The 22181-nt window shown below is 35.8% G+C and overlaps 3 protein-coding genes and 1 pseudogene across 4 annotated transcripts; all 4 read right to left on the bottom strand.

Moving 5' to 3' along the window:
• Window positions 1-216: 216 nt before the first annotated feature.
• LOC116124551 lies at window positions 217-1576 on the bottom strand (annotated as a pseudogene).
• A 2633-nt stretch (window positions 1577-4209) lies between these two features.
• Window positions 4210-21445, bottom strand: LOC116124552. The gene is made up of 6 exons (XM_031410272.1): window positions 21400-21445; window positions 20266-20727; window positions 6153-6385; window positions 5554-5751; window positions 5000-5464; window positions 4210-4299 (listed from the first exon to the last, which is right to left on the bottom strand). Exons 2-6 carry the CDS (start codon window positions 20678-20680, stop codon window positions 4210-4212), a joined length of 1401 nt encoding a protein of 466 aa, XP_031266132.1. The 5' UTR covers window positions 20681-20727; window positions 21400-21445.
• Window positions 10231-14633, bottom strand: LOC116124586. Of its 2 annotated transcripts, none has more exons than XM_031410312.1 (4): window positions 14551-14633; window positions 13300-13958; window positions 12489-13223; window positions 10231-10525 (listed from the first exon to the last, which is right to left on the bottom strand). In XM_031410312.1, the coding sequence occupies exons 2-4, from the start codon at window positions 13912-13914 to the stop codon at window positions 10421-10423; spliced, it is 1455 nt and encodes a 484-aa protein (XP_031266172.1). In that variant the 5' UTR covers window positions 13915-13958; window positions 14551-14633; the 3' UTR covers window positions 10231-10420. The 2 variants fall into 2 exon arrangements, with proteins under 2 accessions (XP_031266172.1, XP_031266174.1); XM_031410314.1 differs by having other exon boundaries at window positions 13300-14044; window positions 14551-14588.
• On the bottom strand, window positions 17664-20251 carry LOC116124587. The gene is made up of 3 exons (XM_031410315.1): window positions 20010-20251; window positions 18768-19474; window positions 17664-17981 (listed from the first exon to the last, which is right to left on the bottom strand). Exons 1-2 carry the CDS (start codon window positions 20012-20014, stop codon window positions 18880-18882), a joined length of 600 nt encoding a protein of 199 aa, XP_031266175.1. The 5' UTR covers window positions 20015-20251; the 3' UTR covers window positions 17664-17981; window positions 18768-18879.
• Window positions 21446-22181: the final 736 nt, after the last annotated feature.

Below are 22181 nucleotides of genomic sequence, written 5' to 3' on the forward strand. Positions count from 1 at the left end.
ATCAAAATACGAAAATAAAAAAAAATAAAAAATTTGGGGACGGTCGTCCATAAATTTTGTACGGCCGTCCCTTAAGTTTGGACGGCCCATCTATACTTTAAAAAAAAAAACACCTTCTTCGCTCTTCTTCTTCTTCTTCTTCTTCGCCAAGCCAAAAACCATAGCAACATCTCCCACAACATAGCTCATTGATCTCCATTGATATCTAGTTGATCCTTACGATAGAATCTGGGAAGCAGCAACAGGAGAATTTGGATTAACAACAATCTCAAATGAAGCATCCTCCATTAAAGTAACTACTCCACCTGACAATCCTCCACCATTGGTGCTACAAAATGCTGTAACTTCTTCAAGCACTGGATAAATATAATCACAAAACTTCCTGAAAAGCCGACTCCCTTCTTCATGGCGACCTACTTCTCTGAAGTAACTCAGCCCGGCCGCAGTCACAAGAGCTAATGAAGACCAAACCCAAATCCTAACCAGAACAATGCTCACCTTCTCATAAAAATTTATGGAACGGTCAAGATCACCAACACGAAGCATCACTTGACATAAGGGCTCAGGTGTAGGCTCCCTTTCCAGCAGTTCAAATTTATAACCATCAGGATCTTCAATAAACGCAATTATCGTATTACCACCTTTGACAGGACCAGGTTCTCGGGTTACTTTACCACCCTTGGCCTTTATGAGTTCCACCGTCTTGGCAACCTAGTCAGAAGATCATGCAAGTGTGGGTCTTTTAAGAGTCAACAATCCAGCAAGCAGTCTAAGAACAAAAGCAAAAATTGACATAAAAGTAAGGAGCCTATAAATAGGAGAGCAGGAAAAAATATATATATACAGCGACATGATTCTACTGTGAGCTTTAAGAAATAATAGAACTTACATCCTCAACTGCAATTCCAAAATGCCCAAATCCAGTAGCAATATCATACTTGTCAACTCCATAATCTGTCAACATCATTCAATCAAAGTTAATAGAAACAAACAAACAATGCATGCATATGTTGCAGAGACAACAATTATTAAATTCATGTACAGAAATTATTTAACATCTCAGTATTCTGCAGAAGTTTCATCCGAAGTTCAGCTGTTTCAGAGTTCAGCAAAGCTTAACAAAACAAAGGAGCAGGCAGAGAGCTTACTGTAAGTGAGTTCAATAACAAAGTGAGAATCTTCTGGTCCATATCCAAGAAAGGCATTTGTATATCTCTCCTCCGGTATGTCCCGTTTCCGCAGCAACTTCATCCCCAAGCACTCAGTATAGAATCTAAAGTCACCAAATACATTAATATCCTTCCAAGATTATCACAATAATATTGTTTCAAAGAGAAACTTATTTATAACATTAACATTGCCGTTGAAGTTAAATAAAAACTGAATACTTTATCGTCTTATCCAAATCTCCAACACGATAAACAACATGAAGCAATCTCCTTTTGTCTTTCTTAACCCATTCTGGGGCATTTTCTTGAGAAGCACTTGTGCTAGCCTATGCCACATTCCCAGCTGATACCACTCCTACGCCATTGCCATCTCCTTTCAAGTGCTTAGAAGCCTTCAAACCAAGTGATTATGATCTAAAGGTTATTTTTGTTTTGTTTATGCTGTAATTCAGTGGGAGGATTAGGATTGCTGCAAAATGGATTTGAGGTGTTATTGCAGCCGAGCTGAGTTACTTCAGAGAAGTAGGTCGCCATGAAGAAGGAAGTCGGCTTTTCAGGAAGTTTTGTGATTATATTTATCCCTATCAAAGTGCTTGAAGAATTTACAACATTTTGTAGCACCAATGGTGGAGGATTGTCAAGTGGACTAGTTACTTTAATGGAGGATGCTTCATTTGAGACTGTTTTGTTAATCCAAATTCTCCTGTTGCTGCTTCCCAGATTCTATCGTAAGGATCAACTGGATATCAATGGAGATCAATGAGCTATGTTGTGAGAGATGTTGCTGTGGTTCTTGGCTTGGCGAAGAAGAAGAAGAGCGAAGAAGGTGTTTTTTTTTTTTTAAAGTATGGAAGGCGTCCATTCCATCCAAACGTAAGGGACGGCCGTCCAAAATTTATGGACGGCCGTCCCCAAATTTTTATTTTTTTTTATTTTCATATTTTGATTAAGGACGGGCGTCCCTTATTTGCGGATGTCCGTCCAAAATAAAAGGACGGCCGTTCATAACGGATGAACGACCGTCCCTCATTTTTATAAAAAAATTTATTTCATTTTACTTATGGACGCCTGTTCCTGGTATATGGACCTTCGTCCATATAATATGGTCTATATGAGTGAACGGTCATCCAAATTTGATGGACGGCCGTTCACTAGCAAAAATTATTAAAAAAATCAGAGACATATTACACATAAGTCGGTACAATATTTTGGTGTAAAAATCCTGATATCCGTAACATTATTGATTTTCCGATATATTCTGTTAAAGATTTCCATTTGCTAAAGATAGCAGTGATTAAAAATACTGAAATGCACTTTAAAGTTTGATGTTCCTTTTTATCTTCATCTCTCTGTTTTCATCTCTTTACCTTCCTCTATACTTTAGCAGTCAATAATTCCCTCTTTCTCGGTCCCTAATCCACAGCCACCGTTCTATTCTACCCTTCCCTAGCACGACTTCCAACGCCTTAAATCCCACCAATCCTCCTCTGTCTCAAATCCCACCAACGCCTCCCACCCTACCACTACCACCACTCCACTTTATTCGCCGGCCACTAATATTAATTCACTCTCTCCTCCCTCAATCAGCCACCGTTGTTTTCTCCTCTATTAATATCAGGGCACAAAGATCTCCACACCCCTTCTTTTTTCCTTTTTATTTTCTTAAAAAAAAGCCCAAAAGAATTGATTGTGACTGTTTTGATTTTTTACTGAGGATTATGGAGCTGCAGGTTGTTTTGCGCGGTGAAGGGGGTGCGGATGATGTCTTTTTGGGGTTGTTGGGCGGGCTGAAAGGTTTCAGGACATGAGGAAAGGGTGAGGTGGGTTTGTTGGGATGGGAGCAAGGTGAATGGGGTGGGTGGGTTTGCTGGGTGAAAGAGGGAATTATTGGCTGCCAAAGGATGGTGATATTCGCTTCTGAAAAAAATTCTTCAAGGTTATGAAGATGTGTTTGTTGGTGGTTTTGAGAAGTTTGCAACGGTGGAGGATGGGGGAGATTGGACTAGACTGTGAAGTGGTTGTGTAGATGATTTTACAAGAAAGAGATCTTGTGAAAGAGGTTTTAGGAAATTTAATTTTAATTGGAGTAAACATAATCAATAAAATTTATCCCTTTACCATTTGAATTCCGGCAAAATCTCATTGGTATGTTACTTCTACTCTCTTATTGTTGATTGAACTTAGAAACCACCTATAAAATAATTTTAAATGCACACTAAAATATATGCAAAAAGAAATCAATAGATGCATTGTTAAAGTTTTACTGCAGAAATATGTATTTAAACTTACCTCCTCGCTGCCCAATTCCACAACACGCTCCTCTATGTCGCTGAAAGGTATATTCAGTTTGTTCAAAAGGTGTTATGATCAGATTGTCAGTTATTGTGAAGATTGCAGGTCCTGTAAAAAAATCCACCTCCTCTTGAGGTTTCCTTAATATGAGATTTCGGATCCTTGACAGTTAAATATGAAGTTTTCCAACCACATCCAGAAGGGATATTATCTTTGGAAGTGAGAAGAAAAACTTGTGAACAATGAGAAACAGTAAGGTGGGATGGTTCTCATAGCTTAAATCAGGAGCAAGCTTAGAACTAAGTAGCATTGCCTTGTGCTCATTTTATTCTGAAAAATTGTATGAATGTGCAATTTGTTGGCTTTCAGTTAAGCCAATGTTTCAGTCCTCAAACACCATGCCATTGGCCTATTCATGCATCTTGCTTCTGGAAATTTTACAAAAATAAAAATTTCAGAAGTTTAGCTTCCCTAACTGGCATAAAATTCTAAAATTTGTAATGCCGACGTCCGGTTTCTCAATTTGTGCAGATTAGAAGAAAAACATAGTTTTGTCTTGTATGTTTGTGAGAAAGAAAGATGGTACACACGTAAGTAAACTCAAACTTGCAAATTCAATGCAAATCCTTTGTAGTAAATATTTATATGCAATACCCTCTGGTCTAAGAGCATGCCAGAGTACATACACAGATTTTAACAAAATACAAAGTTTAACATGAACAACATTCCATATTTTAGTAGAAAAAAATTATCTTGACTGTCTTGGATTTGGCTCTCTCAGAAAGGCATTTGTCAGAGCAGATTCCGATACAAAAGAAGCCACCAATAGATGCAAAGCCTGCAAAATAAAACAAATCCATAAGGTATCAACAAGGGAATTGATATCATGCTTTCAAATAATCTCCAATGGATTCTCTTGCTGAACAGCTTTTGAATTAAAACTCTCCATCTGTATAGTCTAATTAATGGGAGGTGGTAATGCAGCAGCAAAAATGGAACTGGCAGTAGCTTAGTGCGGTTGATTATTGGCTTGGCACAATAAATTCATAGCAATGCCTTGCACTTTGACAAGACTTACAACATAAAAATAATAAAAGATACAGATAGTATTGGAATCTAAACCCTTATGAAGAAATGTGCTATTTGGTTGATGCAGTTCTTCATTGTTACTTTTAAAGATAATAAGACTTCTAATGCTCTTGCCAAAGTGAGGAAAAATCTTAAAATACATGTATGAACCTTTATATAGTTTGCTGCATCTTGCTGGGTGAATTTCTGTGATTATGTCCCAGAATAATGTTTTGCACTAAGAAAATGAAAATGATTGATATAGCAGGTCTTGTCATACTTATGGTTTCAAATAGTAACATTCTAGCAGTTTACGCAAAATAAAAGAAAGTTAAATCATAGGGACTTTCTTATGCCAAAATCACCATGCATTTCTATAACAAGATCTCAAAGTAGTCAAAAGAAACTACTATCAGAAATCATGGGATGCTTTGTTAAAGTTTAATACTGAAATATTTATGTCAGCTTACCTCCTGACTGCCCACATGCACAACACGCTCCTCAATATCACTGAAAGGTACTTTCAATTTGTTCAGAAGAGACAGACTTGAGACTTGAGACATGGGTGTGATGATCAGATTGTCAGTTACGGTAAACATTGTTGGTCCAGTCACAAATCCTCCTCTTGTGGCTTCTTTAAAATGAGACTTAGGATCCTTGACAGTTAAAATTTTACTCGAAGTAAATCCGGAAGGAATTTCACCATCAGAAGTCAGTTTTACTACAAAATGAAAACCATTAAAACATTCCGTAGCACGGTATGTTGGGTGCAAACCTTCTTCAATGCCTAAAGGATGATTCCCATAGCTAAAATCAGGGGCGAGCTTCGGACTGATGAGCATTTCCTTGCGCTCATTAGATTTCAAGTATTTCTCAGCATCGAGTTCCTGAACACTATTGTACAAGTGAGTTAAGGATCCTTTTGAAATGCTACTCTGCATTTCTTTTATTATATAACCAAGTGGAACAGTTAGGAAACTGGAGACTAAATAACAAATTCTTCTCTTGCTTCGGCATAACAAACCATTTTCTTGGATTTGCTGACCATAAGCTTTACATGAATCTTCCCATCCACATTTGATTTTGGTTCTTCTACTTTAGATTTAACATAGATGTTCTGATCAAAATCTTCTTTGCCGAACTTTGGTGCTGAAGTTTGTTTCAACAAAGTTTCGATCAAAGGTTTCTTTGACACTAGTGAACACTTGAGCAAAGTGAGAACCTGAAAGAAGGCATTAAGTAACGAATACAGCCACAGTTCAGTTATCTAACAAATTGTGAAATTATTAAGCGTATTCAGAGAGCTGATATAATAAAAGATAATAGTAGATCAAATTCAAAAGCCCTACTTTTTGCCAATTATAACTGTTGATTAGTTAGCTTCTGACATTTTTCCCTTGACTGTGAAACATTTTTCCTTTCCTTTTTCCTTTTAATCCTCATCATTTACTTCTAGAAAAGCAAACTGCATTGAAGGTGAATTATTTCCAGGAGATGTTCATCACGAGTACAAATTGGTTTCTTCTATGTACTAAGTTTGATCATACAAAACGATTCTTAACTACAAATAATGGTAGAATCTGATAAAATTATTAAGTTCTAGAATCAGAATGAAATAGTTACCTCATTTACTCCTATGTCGATGTTGTACTCCTCAATGGCGCTACAGTCCATGAATCCCAGCTTGGACATTATAGAAAGGCTTGCTTCTCGAGATGAGGGCTTTACTTGTAATTCATCACTTATTATAAATTGGGTCAGTCCTTTAACAAACACTCCTCTATCTCGAGCATCAAAAACTAACTTTTGTACAGTCTTCTCTGACAACTCCATCGTCCTATCCATGAGCCGTCCACATTCGCAAACAGCATTAGGGTAGAGACTCAGTAACTTGTGTTTATAAATGGTGCAATCCATATAGCATAAGAAGTACCTCAGCAGCTCGCCATCATCAATTTGCAATTTTAGTCTCTTGTTCTGAGCTGCAGCACCATTTCTGGGGCATAGCAACATGGTCCTGCATGCTTCACTCCGGAAATACTGCATGTCAAGGTTCTTAATGCTTTCATACAAATTGTTCATGCAACCTATCTCCACTGTTGGTGGTTGGTTATGATTAGAAATAAGCCTGATGATTGTTCCCATGGGCATTGTCAAGAAGCTAAACAGAACATCAGTAAAGTCCTCATCTGATTCCGCAAATATAACTCTGTTGTTCTCTTTGTCCACCAAGGCCTTCAAGCTAATTGCTTTTGCTTCTTCCTTAGTCACTGAGTACATGCTTTCAAATCTTGCTTTGTTCAAATACTGAATGCAACCTGCAAAATCAATTACTAATCTAAGCCTGAGGCCTTGTGTTCCTACACTTGAAGAAATTTTGAAATCCATTCAAAAGCTCATTTTTTGGCTAAATGCATATATAATCATTGGATTTCGTGCACAAAATCTAATTGCAATAAACAGAAACTCAACAAATAGCCATTTTCTTGAAACAAGGGAAAGGATAAATTGATTCAAAAACACCATGATTCTAACTGATCTCCACAATGCTGGAAGATTCTAATTGATGATAAAAGCTAAGATTCAATAACTAATACAAGTCATAATTCTACAGAGCAAACAGCCCATATAGTCATACTATTAACTCTAGCTCAGATGCTCAAGAATTTAACTTGAAAATTAACTAATGTTATATGACAAAAACATATATAGTACCTGGGGATCACCAAGCTACTGTTGCTGGAGAGGAGTTCAATGAAGGATTCAGAGAACAGAGAAGCAAGTAGAAGTAAGTTAAAAGGTGTATCCGTAGATGTGTGGTCCAATATCTTTAGCAACTTGCTTTTTAAGGCAAGAATTCTTAAGGAAGAAGAAATGAACACCAGTAATTGACTTGACTTTTGATCTTCTTGTAACAGAGAAAATAGAAATACAATCACAACATACAAAGAGACACGATATTTACGCAGTTCAACATAACTGATCTATATCCACGGATAAGAGAAATATACTATAGTTTTATGAATACGATATACAAGAGTACACAACACCATAATCTAGTATAGAAACAATCCTACTTTCTAATAATCTCAACTCAGTAAGCGGAAACAATCCAAGTTTCCAAGACACAAACTCAGTTTCCAAGATACTCTTCACATGGTGTTTAATAACCCTTACATCAAACACCTTCTATTTTCATATTCTTTCATAATCTTGAACTAGTTCTCACCCCTATATTTATAAGTAGTATATGAGACATGCTATTTCTAATAGGATTCATATTTCAATTTTTAACAAGACTCTCATAACTTTCTTCCTATTTACAATTGTATTCTTTATTAAATAGTTTTCTAAAAACATACGATCTTACATGGAACAAATAAGAAAGTGAGCTATAATATCCCAACACAATAAGCCATATTTTAGCTGAAATAAGATTATCCCGACTGTTCTAGATTTGACTCTCTCAGAAAGGCAATGGTTAAAGTAGATTCGGATACAAAAGAAGCCACCAATAGAAGCAAAGCCTGTAATGCAAAACGAATTCACAAAGTATCAACAAGGAAAGAAAATAGCAATTCAATAATTTTATTAGATTTTTAATGTCATAAAGCTCATGAATGATTCAGAACTCTCCATTTGTGCAGCATAATGAGTGGGAAAAGGAATACATTCAGTAGAGTAAGAATCTGAACACATTAGTGTCTTCAATTCCACTTCAAAGCAAATTATACTTCTAATGCAGTTGCCAATATGCTCACAAAAATTAAGTATGTGAACTAGTATAAGATTTCTTTCTAACCTCTGGTTTTCGAAATAGCAATATCAGGTTATATCATAAAATAAATTATGGTTTTCAACACTGAAAAATGATAAATCTGTTAGAATGAACTTGATACAAATTTGTTAAACTTTTCAGTGCAAGTTCACCAAAATTTTTATGAAAAGGCCTAAGATTTTTGAAAGAATTACTATAAAATATGAAGGAGTTGCTTTGCTATAGTTTTATTTCAGAGATTGACATGCTAACTTACACTGAAAGGTACCTTCAATTTGTTCAGAAGAGACAAACCTGAAATTGGGGATATTGGTGTTATCTTCCTCAATGCCTAAAGGATGATTCTCATAGCCAAAATTAGGGGCAAGCTTGGGACAGAGAAGCATTGCCCTGTGCTCATTGAATTCAGATATTGCTCGGCATCTATCAGTATAATAAACCATCTTCTTTGATCTGCTGACGGTAAGCCTGATGCGAATCTTTGTATTTTCGTTCGATGCTAGATCTTCCATTTTGGGTTTTATATAGCTGATGTTGCCAAACACCTTTTTGGTTCAATTCAGGTGCTGGAATACGTTTCAGAAAAGTTTCTGTAAAAGGTGTCTTTGTTATCAGTGATATCTTGAGCAAAGTCAAAACCTGAAGGAAGACATATAGTTAATATCTTCATACATATTCATGAATTAATCATCTCCGCAGCAAGGGGTGCATACCTCATCTTCTCCTCTGTTGTGCTTCCATCGATGAGTCCTACCTTCCGAAGTAAAGAAAGGCTAGCTTCAGTTGATGGGGGCATTTCTTCTAATTCACCACATACTATCAGTCTGAGTCAGTTCTTTAACAAACACCCCTCTATATCCATGCTCTTTCTGCAGTCACAAATGGCATTTCTGTAATGACTCAAATGAGCACAATCGTCATCTCTGCCATGAAGGAACTCAGCGAAGTATCATCAATATTCAATTTTTGTCTCTTGCAATGATGTACCGCTGCATTCTGGGGTATAACAACGTGTTCTTGCATGCTTCATATAAATTGTTCGTGCAGCCTATCCCCACCATTGGTGGTTGATTACGGATGAGCCTGATGATTGTTCCTTATTTAAAGAAGATTAAATAGTGTACTGAGTAGAGAAAACCAAGTAGAAAAGCCATTTTAGGGAAAGTATGTATATAGTAAGTTAAAGGAAAGGTGCATCGTTGCCTGTGCAGTAAGTTACTTATGTATATAGTAAGTTAAGGGAAAGGAGAATCATTTTAGCCCAAAGTTTAGTTATTTTGTAAATTGACATTCATACAAATTTGCTTTTGAAATTCACACAAATTTGCTTTGAGATTAAACGCAAGTGCCAGCTACCCGAAATGTGTCTACACTCTACATTAGAAAGCCTATCTTATGGACCTTGAGTTTTCATGAGGTTGTAGCGTATCACATTATCCGAAATCCACCTTATTTGTATGGATTTACTGTTTGAGCTTCACATAAGCGATCTTTGTTATTAGAATTACGTCTACTTAGCTTACAGAATCATCTTGATGAACCTTGTATTCTCGTGAGATCGGGTCAAATTGCACTGTTGAAATCCCACCTTATGGACCTCGTGCCCCACCATGAGGTTGCAAGTTAGTTCAAAGAGCAATTTTAATCACTCAAATACCTTATGAAGGCCTAGTTCACGTGTTTTTCTTCTGATGGTATTACTTATCAGAATATCAAAAAACTTTGAAATATCAATTGAACTCCTTTTTGGGGGGAAATTGGGTCATTTTTGTACCTCAGGTTAGCTTAATGAATTTATCAAATTACAACCATGTGCTTTTATGCTAAGTTGTGCTTTTATGCTAAGTTGTGCTTTGGGTGTCACAAAAAGATTTTCCTAAATGCCATATAGAGGTGGGGAGTTTATAAAGCAAAAACACCATATTCTAATACATTGCCTTAATTTATGTACATGTATTTGTATGACAATGCAATCTCATGGAGAAATACAATACTAGAGTTTCAATTACAGATTCTCACTCTGATACACATAATAAGATGACATTCTTTCATAGTAAGTGAACCAAGATGTCCTCAATTTTCTGGATTTGGCTCTCTCTAAGAAAGGCATCAGTTAGAACCGATTCAAACACCAAAGAAGCCATCGATTTGGTTTTCTAAGAAAGGTATCAGTTAGAACCGATTCAGACAACAAAGAGGCCACCATAAGACACAAGGCCTGCAACGAAAGAAAAGTTTACAAACTATCAGCAAGGTAGAAAATAAATTATTCAGATAATCTGATCTGGGTTCTCATGGCATAAAAATTTCTGAATCAAGGCTCTCCATCCGTGCAGCCTAATAAGTAAAAGATGGTACCGCAGCAATAGTAAAATTCGTGGCAGCTATAATATGCATTGTTCAATGAGGATAGTGGGATGGCATTTGGCAGAATAATGGATGAAGTGAACATAGCAGCTACAGGTGGTGCTCTGGTGAGCCTGGCATGCAGCGGCCATAGCTACAGCCGTAGCTTTCTCCTATGGAACCTCGTTTTGTTTTACTTCTACACTCACTATTGCTAAGAACTTGGTGCAGTAAAAGATTCCTAAATTGAGATCTAGGAGAAAGAGAAATTTGAACATAGTTTTGAATTCAAAGAAATTTGAAAATCAAGGAAAACAATGCAAGGATTTATAAAGTGGTTTTATCCAGGTACACATTCTGTATATCTATAATCTATCATCAAGTTGTCTTGATAAGTCATTGTCTTGCAATTCAAGAAGAATTACACTGTAGTAATAGATTCAAATTATCAGGAAATGAAAACCTTGGGAATTTTAAAATTGAACGAATTAGCTGATCTAGTTGTCACACTTTGAAGCTAATAAGACTGCCAATGTTCTGACCAATATGAGGCAGAAACCTTAAAATACATTAGATGCAACCCACAAGAAGATTTTTCCCTGCCTAATTGGTGCATCTTCGATGTAGAATATTTGTAATAATCTGATCGGGAAAGTACGGACCCCCCATAAGCCTAAATATATAGGCAGTATCTGTAAACCCTTACCGGTTTACTATTAACTGGGCTCACAGATAATATTAAACACATATTCATGTCTTAATTATGTAACTAAGGTGTACTAAGGGCTAAACTGCAATAATACCCTCTAAGAAAGAGCAAACTAGAATACAAAGACAAACTCTTAGCACATATATAAATAGGTTTCTCATGAACAACATTCCATACTTCAGCTGAAAAATATTATTCCTAATGCTCTGGCTTGGCTCTCTGAGAAACGCATTGGTTAGAACAGATTCAAATACGAAAGAAAAAAAAATTTACAAAGTATCAACAAGAGAGATTCAAATATTTCATTGTATGTCATAAAGCTTCTTAATCAAAATTCTCTTTTTTGTACAGCCTTGGGAAGTGGTAATATAGCAATACTAGAGGGTGGTGCATTGGCATAATAAAGGATGAAATGGACACAAATCGTTTATCATTTCTCTTGTTACTTCTGCTTTCTTCGAACTGTAAATACTATTTAGATACTTATAAGAAGCAGACATAATAACCAAGATATGCCAATAGGACTTGCTTAGCAATAAAATTGCATAATATCCGACTCTTACAGACTGTCTCTTGCCTTGAAGTTCATAAAGTTCTACTTCTCAATGTCACTTATATTCACTTCAACTTGGTTCAGTTAAACAGTTGCGAATTGGAGAAGAAAAGTTTAGAAAGAGTTTTGAGCTCACAAGAAAGTTTATGTTCGAAAATTTTGGAGAACAATAAAAGCATTAGGGTCTACAGATGATGATTTGAGCTGTCCTTCATCTCCATCAAAGCTAATTAGACATCTAATGCTGTCGCTAATGTTCTCAAAAACCATAAAATATATGAAACTTAGTACAAGATTTCTCTGTAACCTATTTGGGTTTATCTTCCTAGTGAAATTATAAGGTTATATTGTACAAAATTGATATATGGTTTTCCAAATATATAGTAACATTCTACCATGTCACTCAAAAAGGAAAGATAAATCTGTTAGACTGAACATGATAGATATATATAAAACTTGCTTGTCAAAATTCAACAAATTTTATGATAAGGCATAAAGATTTTTGAAAGAATTTCTATTTAAAAAAAAAAATATGAGCTGCTTTTTATTTCAGAATCCAATATGGTGACTCACCTCCTCATAACCCACTTTCACAAGACGCACCTCGATGTCATCGAGAGGTACCTTCAATTTCCTCAAAAGAGAAAGACATGAGATTGGTGATATAGGCGCTATGATCAGATTGTCAGTTATGCTGAACATTGCAGGTCCCTTAACAAATCCTCCTGTTGCAGTGTCCTTAGAGCTCGACTTGGGATCCACAACAGTTAAAGCTGAAATTCCCCTTCTGGGAACAATTGATTCATCAGAAATCAGTTTGCTACCAGAAAATACATAATAGTATTGCGGATGTTTATCTTCCTCAATGCCCAAAGGGTGATTCTCATAGCCAAAATTAGGGGCAAGCTTCGGACTGAGAAGCATTGCCTTGTGCTCATTTGATTTCAGAAATTGCTCAGCATCAAGTTCATGAATGCTATTGTACAGATGATTTATGCATCCTTTCCAATTGCCGGTGTGCATTTCCTTCACTGCATACCCAAGTGGTACAGTGAGGAAACTGAAGAGTAAATCAACAAAAGCTTCACTTGTTTCTGCATAACAAACCATCTTCTTGGATTTGCTGACTGTAAGCTTGATCATGAAAGTCTTCCCCCTTACATCTGATGCTGGTTCCCCCATTCCAGATTTAATATAGTTGCCCATATCAAAATATTTTTGGTCCAACTCAGGTGTTGGATTGTGCTTTAGAAAAGTTTCTGTCAAAGGTGTCTTTGATACCAGTGACATCTTGAGCAAAGTCAAAATCTGAAAGAATACATCTGGTTACTAATCTACTATCTAATAGCATTAACTCAAATCATGGTTGAAAATCACTAGTTACCTCATCTATTCCTATGTCAAGATTGCACTCCTCGGTGGTCATTCCATCGATCAGTCCTAGATTTAAGAGTAGAGAAAGGGTCTCTTCAGTTGATGGGGGCATTACTCGTAATTCATCACTTATCATAAACCGGGTCATTTCTTTAACAAACACCCCTCTATCTTGAGCAAGACATTTTTTTTCCGGCAGAAACTTCTCAATATTTATGCACTCTCCACAGCGACAAATAACATCTTTATAGTGACTTAAATGAGGGCAATGACCGCCTTCACCAAGAAAGTACCTCAGCGGCTCAGTCTCATCAACATTCAATTTTAGTCTCCTGCACTGATCTGCAGCTGCATTTCTGGGGTATAACAACATTTTCTTACATGCTTCAGTCCTGAATAATTGCACATCAAGATTCTCAATGCATTCATATAAATTATTCATGCAGCCTATCCCCATCGTTGGAGGTCGATTACGGATGAGCCTGATGATTGTTCCCATTGGCATCGTCAAGAAACTGAAGAGGACATCAATAAATTCCTCATTTGATTCAGCAAAGATAACTTTTTTGCTCTCCTTGTCCACTAACGCCTTCAAGCTAATAGGTTTTACATGTTCGTCTTCCATTGACTATATGTTTTCTCTTCTTTCTCCGTTTCAAATAACCAGACCTACAAGTGGGAAGAAAAGTTAATCAAAGATTTTTGTATTTGATTGAAGCCTTTTCCATTCACTTAAAGTTGAATTCCACTGAAACCTGCACATGATATGCTTGGAATTTCAGCTTTTGGCAAGTTAAATTTGTTTATCATATGCTGGAAATTAATTATTTCCTGAATATACCCATTTTCATGAAGTAAAATGATAACTTAATTTAAAGGCTTTGATCCAAATTAAGCTGTTGTCCACAGGAAATATTTATGCATTGTAAAATTAATCCCAAAACAAAAAAAGAAACTGCTCACACTATTTAAGACTTAAGAGAGCAAGGTAGTAAATATTCTGAGAAAAGAATTGTTAATTATAACTGGAAGGCTGGAACTAAACCATTAAAATTAATCCCATTGAAATCACCCCAATCTTCAATGTTTATAGCTTTGTGGGGGCTGAAATAACAGTTAAATCATTCCAAACATATATAATTGAAGAAGATTAAACAACTAATAGAAAAGTCTTTGCAGACCAAAACTCATATATCGGCTAGCTCAAGAACCCAACATTATATAAGAAGTGATGATTTATGATGAAGTTATGTATGGGTACCTGATGATCGCCCAATGCAGCTAGTTAGCTAGCTAGTGTTGCTCGAGAAGTGTAACGATGGACTTAGGAAACGTCGGAGAGCGAAGAGAAAAACAAGTAGAAAAGCAGTAATAGAGACAGTAAAGTAAGCTAAAGGTGCATCACTGTGTAGACCTATCATCTTTAGCAATCTTTGGGAAAGGAATTTCTTAACGGAGAAGAAATCAACAGTCCTATAATTTACCTGACTTTTAATTTATTATCTTTTAATTTATCTTGGAATAATGGGTGAATTTGTGTCCAATTTGTATGGATTTGTTTTTGAGCTAGTACAAATTTATTCTTGGGTTTCATATAAGTTTCTAAACTTCCATAATTTTGAGCAAGTGGATGATGTAATACGGTCTTTTGAGTTAGAGTTCTTATAGTTGTTAATATGAGTGATCACTAGAACTCTTACTTGTCAATAGTTTTAAGGCCGCGGAAGTCTAGTTAAGGTGTACGCAAATTGACTTGATTAAAAAAAAAAAAAAAAAAAAAAACTTAATTTTGTTTGAAATTATACCCGAGTGTCATTTACCCAAAATGTGTCTTCATTAGAAAACCTATCTTATGGACATTGAGTTCTCATGAAGTTGTGGCATATCACATTATTGACAGTGCACCCTATGATCCTTGCATCACGGCCTGGAAAGTGCACTTTGTTTGCATGGATTTACTTTTGAGCTTGACATAAACGATTTTATTATTAGACTTACGTCTGCTTAATTTATAGAATCATCCTTATGAACCTTGCATTCTCATGAGATCGTGTCACAGTGCACAGAGTCCCATCTTATGGACCTCACACCACACCATCTGATTGCAAATTAGTTCAAATAGCAATTGTAGTCACTCAGATACCGTATGAATGACCTAGTTCATGTGTTTTGCTTCTAATGGTAAAATATTACTTATCATAATATCAAAAAAAAAAAAAAACTCGAAATATAATTTGAACCCTGTAACCACCATCAGGTAATTTAGTGATAAAAGACCAAAAGAAGGTTTCATAAGCTCATAAGTTCAAGTCTCTATAGTCTCTAATATGGGTGATCATTGAGAGGCTTACCTTTGTTGTTAATTTTAGGGTTCTAAAAGATTAGTTGAGGTGTGCGCAAACTAGTCTAGACACCTCGATCACCCAAAAAAAAAAAAAAAAAAAAAAGGAAATTTGAACCCCATTTCCAGGAAATTAAGTCATTTTTTTACCTCAGGTTAGCTCAACGAACTTATCAAATTACAACCATTTGCGTTTTTGCTAAGTTGTGTCGGTAACCCAACTCAATAGCAGGAATTTTAAATTTCTTGTGGTGTTACGTAATCAGAAGACAACAGACAAGCAAAATATTGCACACAAAAGATTTCTGAGGGCACCCAAATCATCCAAACATGTACAGCCCAAAAGAAATAGCAAAGCATTACCATGGGCCCATTTGCTGATTAAGCCCATATCTACTTAATATAATATAATATAGTTAATGTAATTTTGTGCCTTCAAGGCCAAGGCAATGCTCCCTTGATAAGGCATTTTGATGTCGGTAATGCTACAGGCATTGAAAGTAATACACTGAATGATATGATAAAATCATTGCCGTCGATTAATATTAAATTATAATTAATCAACAGTCAGGATTGTGTTACATCATTCGATGTATTACTTTCGGTGATTGTATTATTTTTCTTTTGATGTTGATAACTTATAAATAACTAGTGATTTTATAATCAGAATGAAAAAGTTACGCATTTGCCCTCCACATTTGCCAATAGCATTAGGGTAGACACTCAGTAACTTGTACTTAGAAAGGCTACATTCATCTTAATGCGTGATGATTGGTTGATTAGAGGTTAGCCTGATGATCGTTCCCATGGACATTGTCAAGAAACTAAAGAGGACATCAGCAAAATCCACCGTGGATCTGGCTGGAAAATGCTAGATCGGCGCACTACCGGCCAGATTCAGTCGGTAGTGCGCCATCCTACCAGATTCCAGCCATTTTCTGGCGGTGGTGGCCGAAATCTGGTAAATGTGGATTGTTGAGGTGTTTTTGTAATTTTAAAAAAAATATTTAGGGGTATTTAATTAAGTTAACAAATTTAGAGGGTTTAAAAAAATTAAATAATATTGAAAATAGTATTCCCAAAAATGAGAGTATTTGGGTATTTTACTGTTTAACTTTTTTGGGAATACTAAGAGTAGTATTCCCAATCTTGAACCAAAGTAACTTTAACTTGTACTTAGAGAGGCTACATTCGTCATTGCACAAGAAGTAACTCGGAGGTTCACAATCGTCAATTTGCAATTTTAGTCTCTTGCACTAAGTTGCAGCGCAATTTTAGTCTTGCATGCTTCAGTCCGGAAATACTTCACGTCAAGATTCTTAATGCGTGATGATTGGTTGATTGGAGGTTAGCCTGATGATTGTTCCCATGGACATTCTCAAGAAACTAAAGAGGACATCAGTAAAAAAAATCCTCATCTGATTCACCAAATATAACTCTGTTTTCAATAGCTAATTGCTATGGTTTGTTCCGTATTCATTGTAAATGCTTCCAAGTCTTCCTTTGTTCAAATACTGATACCAACCTGCATAACCATTGGTTAATCAATTATTTATCGAAGGCTGAAGCCAGTGTTCCATACACTTCAAGAACTGTAAATATTTATACAGAAGCTCATTTTCTGCCTAAAAACTTAGTAGATACTAATGGATAGCCCTTTTTCTGAAACAAGACAAAAGGATAAATTCATTCAAAAACACTATAATTCTAAGCAGTTCTCTTTTCAAGGTTGGAAGATTTTAAGGACTGTTTCAACGTCCAAATGTAGGCAAACAATTATATATGCACATAACAGGATGCTCAAATCCTACTCTATGAATAGAGACAAATAAGAAACAAGGATATATGTTATTATATATTTCTTAAGGGAGAAAAAATAAACTGTCCGGTACTGTACTTGACTTTTGATGTTCTTGTAAGAGAGAAAGTACTATTAATTCAACACAAGATGGAACAAAGCTATAATATATAGAAGAGAACAGAAATTGGTCTCTCAATCTTTTGTAGCCGTGACTCATATATTGTTTACAGGTATAAATCAAATTTACATCCAGTTCTTTACAAATCATATTCCATTTGTTTTTGAATGCTATCCACATTGGAGCTAAAATTGGAAATCTGTCTCACAATAAATAGATACAATGCAAATCCTTTGTAGTAACATACTTATACGGAGTACCTTCTGGTCTAAGAGAATACCAGAGTACAAACACAAATATTAACACAAACTATAAATAGTTTTCACATGAACAACATTCCATATTTTAGTTGAAATATGGATTAGGCTCTCTCAGAAAGGCATTGGTCAAAGCAGATTCAGATACAAAAGAAGCCACCAATAGACGCAAAGCCTGCAAAGTAAAATAAATTCATAAGGTATCAAAAAACAAATTCATAAGGTATCAACAAGAGAATGGATATCATGCTTTCACATCATCTTCAATGGATTCTCTTCTTGAATAGCTTCTGAATCAAAACTCTCCATTTGTATAGTCTAATTAATGGGAGGAGGTAATGCAGCAGCAAAAACAGAATTGGCAGTAGCTTAGTTTGGTAGATTAGTGGCTTGGCACAATAAACTGACAGCATTTGTATATTTTACTTCTATACTGTCACTTACTATTGATTGAAAACAATGCATTTGTAGATGGCAATGCCTTGCAATTTGACAAGACTTACAACATAAAAATAATAAAAGATACAGATAGTATGGGAATCTAAAACCTTATGAAGAAATGAGCTATTTGGCTGATGCAGTTCTTCATTGTTACTTAAAAGCAAATAAGATTTCTGATGCTCTTGCCAATGTGAGGAAAAACCTTAAAATACATGTATGAAACTTTATATTGTTTGCTGCATCTTGCTGGATGAATTTCTATGATTATGTCCTAGAATACTGTATGGTTTCCAATAGTAACATACTGTATGGTTTCCAATAGTAACATTCTAGTAGGTCAGGCAAAATGAAAGAAAGTTAAATCATAGGGACTTGAATTTCGAAGAAATTCTTAGTAGTTGTATGCCAAAATCACCATGCGTCTCTATAACAAGATCTCAAAATAGTCAAAAGAAACTACTATCAGAAATCATGGGGTGCTTTGTTAGAGTTTAATACTGAAATATTTATGTCAACTTACCTTCTCACGGCCCACATGCACAACACGCTCCTCAATATCGCTGAAAGGTACTTTCAATTTGTTCAGAAGATACAGACTTTGGAATTGAGCTATGGGTGTGATGATCAGATTGTCAGTTACGGTAAACATTATTAATCCAGTCACAAAGAGACTTAGGATCCTTGACAGTTAAAATTGAACTTCTCCAATTAGGTCCAGAAGGAATTTCACCATCAGAAGTCAACTGAGCATTATAATGATACTCTGCATAACAGTATGTTGGGTGCAAATCTTCCTCAATGCCTAAAGGATGGTTCTCGTAGCTAAAATTAGGAGCGAGCTTCGGACTGATGAGCATTTCCTTGTGCTCATTAGATTTAAAGTATTTCTCAGCATCGAGATCCTGAACACTATTGTACAGGTGAGTTAAGGATCCTTTTGAAAAGCCACTCTTTATTTCTTTTATTATATAACCAAGTGGAACAGTTAGGAAACTGGAAACTAAATCAACAAATTCTTCACTTGCTTCGGCAAAACAAACAATTTTCTTGGATTTGCTGACGATAAGCTTTACATGAATCTTCCCGTCCACATTTGATTTTGGTTCTTCCACTGTAGATTCAACATAGATATTCTGATCAAAATCTTCTTTGCCGAACTTTGGTGCTGAATTCTGTTTCAGCAAAAGGTTTCTTTGATACGAGTGAGCACTTGAGCAAAGTGAGAACCTGAAAGAAGGCAGCAGGTCACGAACACAACCACAGTTTAGCTATCTAACAAATTGGAAAATTATTAATCATATTCAAAGAGATGACATAATAAAAGATGATAGTTGAAACAGTAGATTTTGGGCCTGAATACGACACCCAACCAAGGACCCGGTTTGCCACATCGTCGGGCTCGAAACAAGCTTTCTATTAATATCTTATGGGTCTCGTAACTTCTCCCAAATCAAAAGTCATGACTATTTTAAGTTAATATACCCATGTTTGAGCTTCTGACGCTCGACCCTGTCCAAGAAGTCATCTGCTAAGCCTTCTATGTCAAGAGCAAATTCAAAAGCCTACCTTTTGTCAATTATAATTGTTGATTAGTTAGCTTATGACATTTTTAGCTTGACTAAGCAAACTGCATTGAAGGTGAATTATTTTTAGGAGATGTTCATCACGAGTACGAATTGGTTTCTTCATGTACTATGTTTAATCAAATGATGGTAGAATCCGATAAAAATATTAAATTTTAAACTCAGAATGAAACAATTACCTCATCTACTCCTACGTCGATGTTGTAGTAGTTATACTCCTCAATGTTGCTGCAGTCCGTGAGTCCTAGATTGGATAACTTGTGCCCTCATCAGTAGAAACGCTTGCTTCTACTGATGACGGCTTTACTTGTAATTCATCACTTATTATAAATTGGTTCAGTCCTTTAACAAACACTCCTCTATCTCGAGCATCAAAAACTAACTTTTGTACAGTCTTCTCTGACAACTGCATCGTCCAAGCCATGAGCCGTCCACATTCGCAAACAGCATTAGGGTAGAGACTCAATAACTTGTGCCCAGAAAGTGTACAATCCGTAGTGCACAAGAAGTACCTCGGCAGCTCACCATCGTCAATTAGCAATTTTAGTCTCTTGTTCTGAGGTGCAGCGTCATTTCTGGGGTATAGCAACATGGTCTTGCATGCTTCAGTCCGGAAACACTGCATGTCAAGGTTCTTAATGCTTTCATACAAATTGTTCATGCAACCTACTGCCACTGTTGGTGGTTGATTATGATTAGAAATAAGCCTGATGATTGTTCCCATGGGCATTGTCAAGAAGCTAAAGAGAACATCAGTAAAGTCAACATCTGATTCCGCAAATATAACTCTGTTGTTCTCTTTATCCACCAAGGCCTTCAAGCTAATTGCTTTTGCTCCTCCCGTAGTCATTGAGAATATGCTTTCAAATCTTGCTTTGTTCAAATACCGAATACAACCTGCAAAATCCACGCTTAATCAATTACTTATCTGAGCCTGAAGCCTTGTGTTCATACACTTCAAGAAATTTTGAAATCTATGCAAAAGCTCATTTTCTGGCTAAAAGCATGTATAGTTATTGGATTTCGTAAACAAAACCTAATTGCAAAAAGCAGAAATTCAACAAATAGCCATTTTCTTAAAACAAGGAAAAAGATAAATTGATTTAAAAACACCATGATTCTAGGCTGATCTCCACAAGCTGGAAGATTCAAGGACTTTTTCTTAGCGGAAATGTTCACATACATATAGGGAAAAACATAAATCATTGAACAAAGTAATGGTTTTTATATAAACTTTTTCATAAACTCACTTAAAGGAGTTCAATGGACTAGAAAAGAACATCATCAGAAAAATCAAAACAAGAAGATAGTGGGGATGTGTAATTAATTTGATCATTAATTAAGGTTTACAAGTCGTAAAAATCTTCAATGTTTAGAGCTTTCTGGGATTGAAATAATGACTAAAACATTCTAGGCACTGATGAATAAAGCTAAGATTAAATAACTAATACTAGTCATAATTCTACAGAGAAAACAGCCCATATAGTCATGCTAGAAACTCTAGCTCAGATGCTCAAGAGCTTAACTTTGAAAGTAACTGATCCTATATGACAAAAACATATATAGTACCTGGTGATAACCAAGCTACTTTTGCTGGAGAGGAGTCCAATGAAGGATTCAGAGAACAGAGAGTGGAGAAAATGAAGTAGAAGAGAAGTTTTAAGTAAGTTAAAAGGTGTATCCGTACATGTGTGGTCCATTATCTTTAGCAAAGGCAAGAATTCTTAAGGGAGAGGAAATGAACAGTCCAGTACTTGACTTGGCTTTTGATCTTCTTGCTACAGAGAAAATATTATTCCAAGAGAAAATGGAGCTAAGCTATAGTTAATTTTAAAGGTGTATCCGTACTATTGGATTATTGCTGTTACTATTGTAAATAGTTAGTTAGTCAGTTGGATTAGTTAGTCAGTTGAATAATTAGTTAGTCAGTTGAGTTGGATAACTAAACTGCAGTAACAATTAACCATAGTTGCTAATATAACTGTGGTTACTTACTTTTGTATATAAGTGTACTGTACTGTTGAAATAAGAATATGATGGATTACTTTACTCTCTCGGTGAAATCGCATATGGTATCAGAGCGGGTTTTCAATCTGCCAAATCAATGAGCTTCCATTGAAAGGATCAAGCTCAAAATTGAAGATTCCACTTCAAGATCGGCCGTGTGTCTTCATCAATCCATCAATCTTACTTCTAATTTCAGCTCAACCACCTCAACTCTAAAGATTCAATATGTCGAATGTCAGTGATTCAAGCTCACCTTTATACATCCATCCGTCCGATACCCCTGGTTCTGTCCTCGTTTCAGAGCAACTCATTGGAATGGAAAACTATGGAATATGGAGTCGCGC

Source organism: Pistacia vera, unplaced genomic scaffold (assembly GCF_008641045.1).
Source record: "Pistacia vera cultivar Batoury unplaced genomic scaffold, PisVer_v2 Contig153, whole genome shotgun sequence".
Classification (NCBI taxonomy): Eukaryota; Viridiplantae; Streptophyta; class Magnoliopsida; order Sapindales; family Anacardiaceae; genus Pistacia; species Pistacia vera.

Excerpts from the sequence above, each read along its gene's own strand:
- LOC116124552 (XM_031410272.1), bottom strand. The coding sequence starts at position 20,680 with ATGACTACGGGAGGAGCAAAAGCAATTAGCTTGAAGGCCTTGGTGGAT. Across the intron at positions 5,752-6,152 it reads TCGACATAGGAGTAAATGAG|GTTCTCACTTTGCTCAAGTG; the intron begins GTAACTATTTCA and ends GCCTTCTTTCAG. Across the intron at positions 4,300-4,999 it reads TGCATGTGGGCAGTCAGGAG|GCTTTGCATCTATTGGTGGC; the intron begins GTAAGCTGACAT and ends TTTATTTTGCAG.
- LOC116124586 (XM_031410312.1), bottom strand. The coding sequence starts at position 13,914 with ATGGAAGACGAACATGTAAAACCTATTAGCTTGAAGGCGTTAGTGGAC. Across the intron at positions 13,224-13,299 it reads TTGACATAGGAATAGATGAG|ATTTTGACTTTGCTCAAGAT; the intron begins GTAACTAGTGAT and ends GTATTCTTTCAG. Across the intron at positions 10,526-12,488 it reads TGAAAGTGGGTTATGAGGAG|GCCTTGTGTCTTATGGTGGC; the intron begins GTGAGTCACCAT and ends CTTTCGTTGCAG.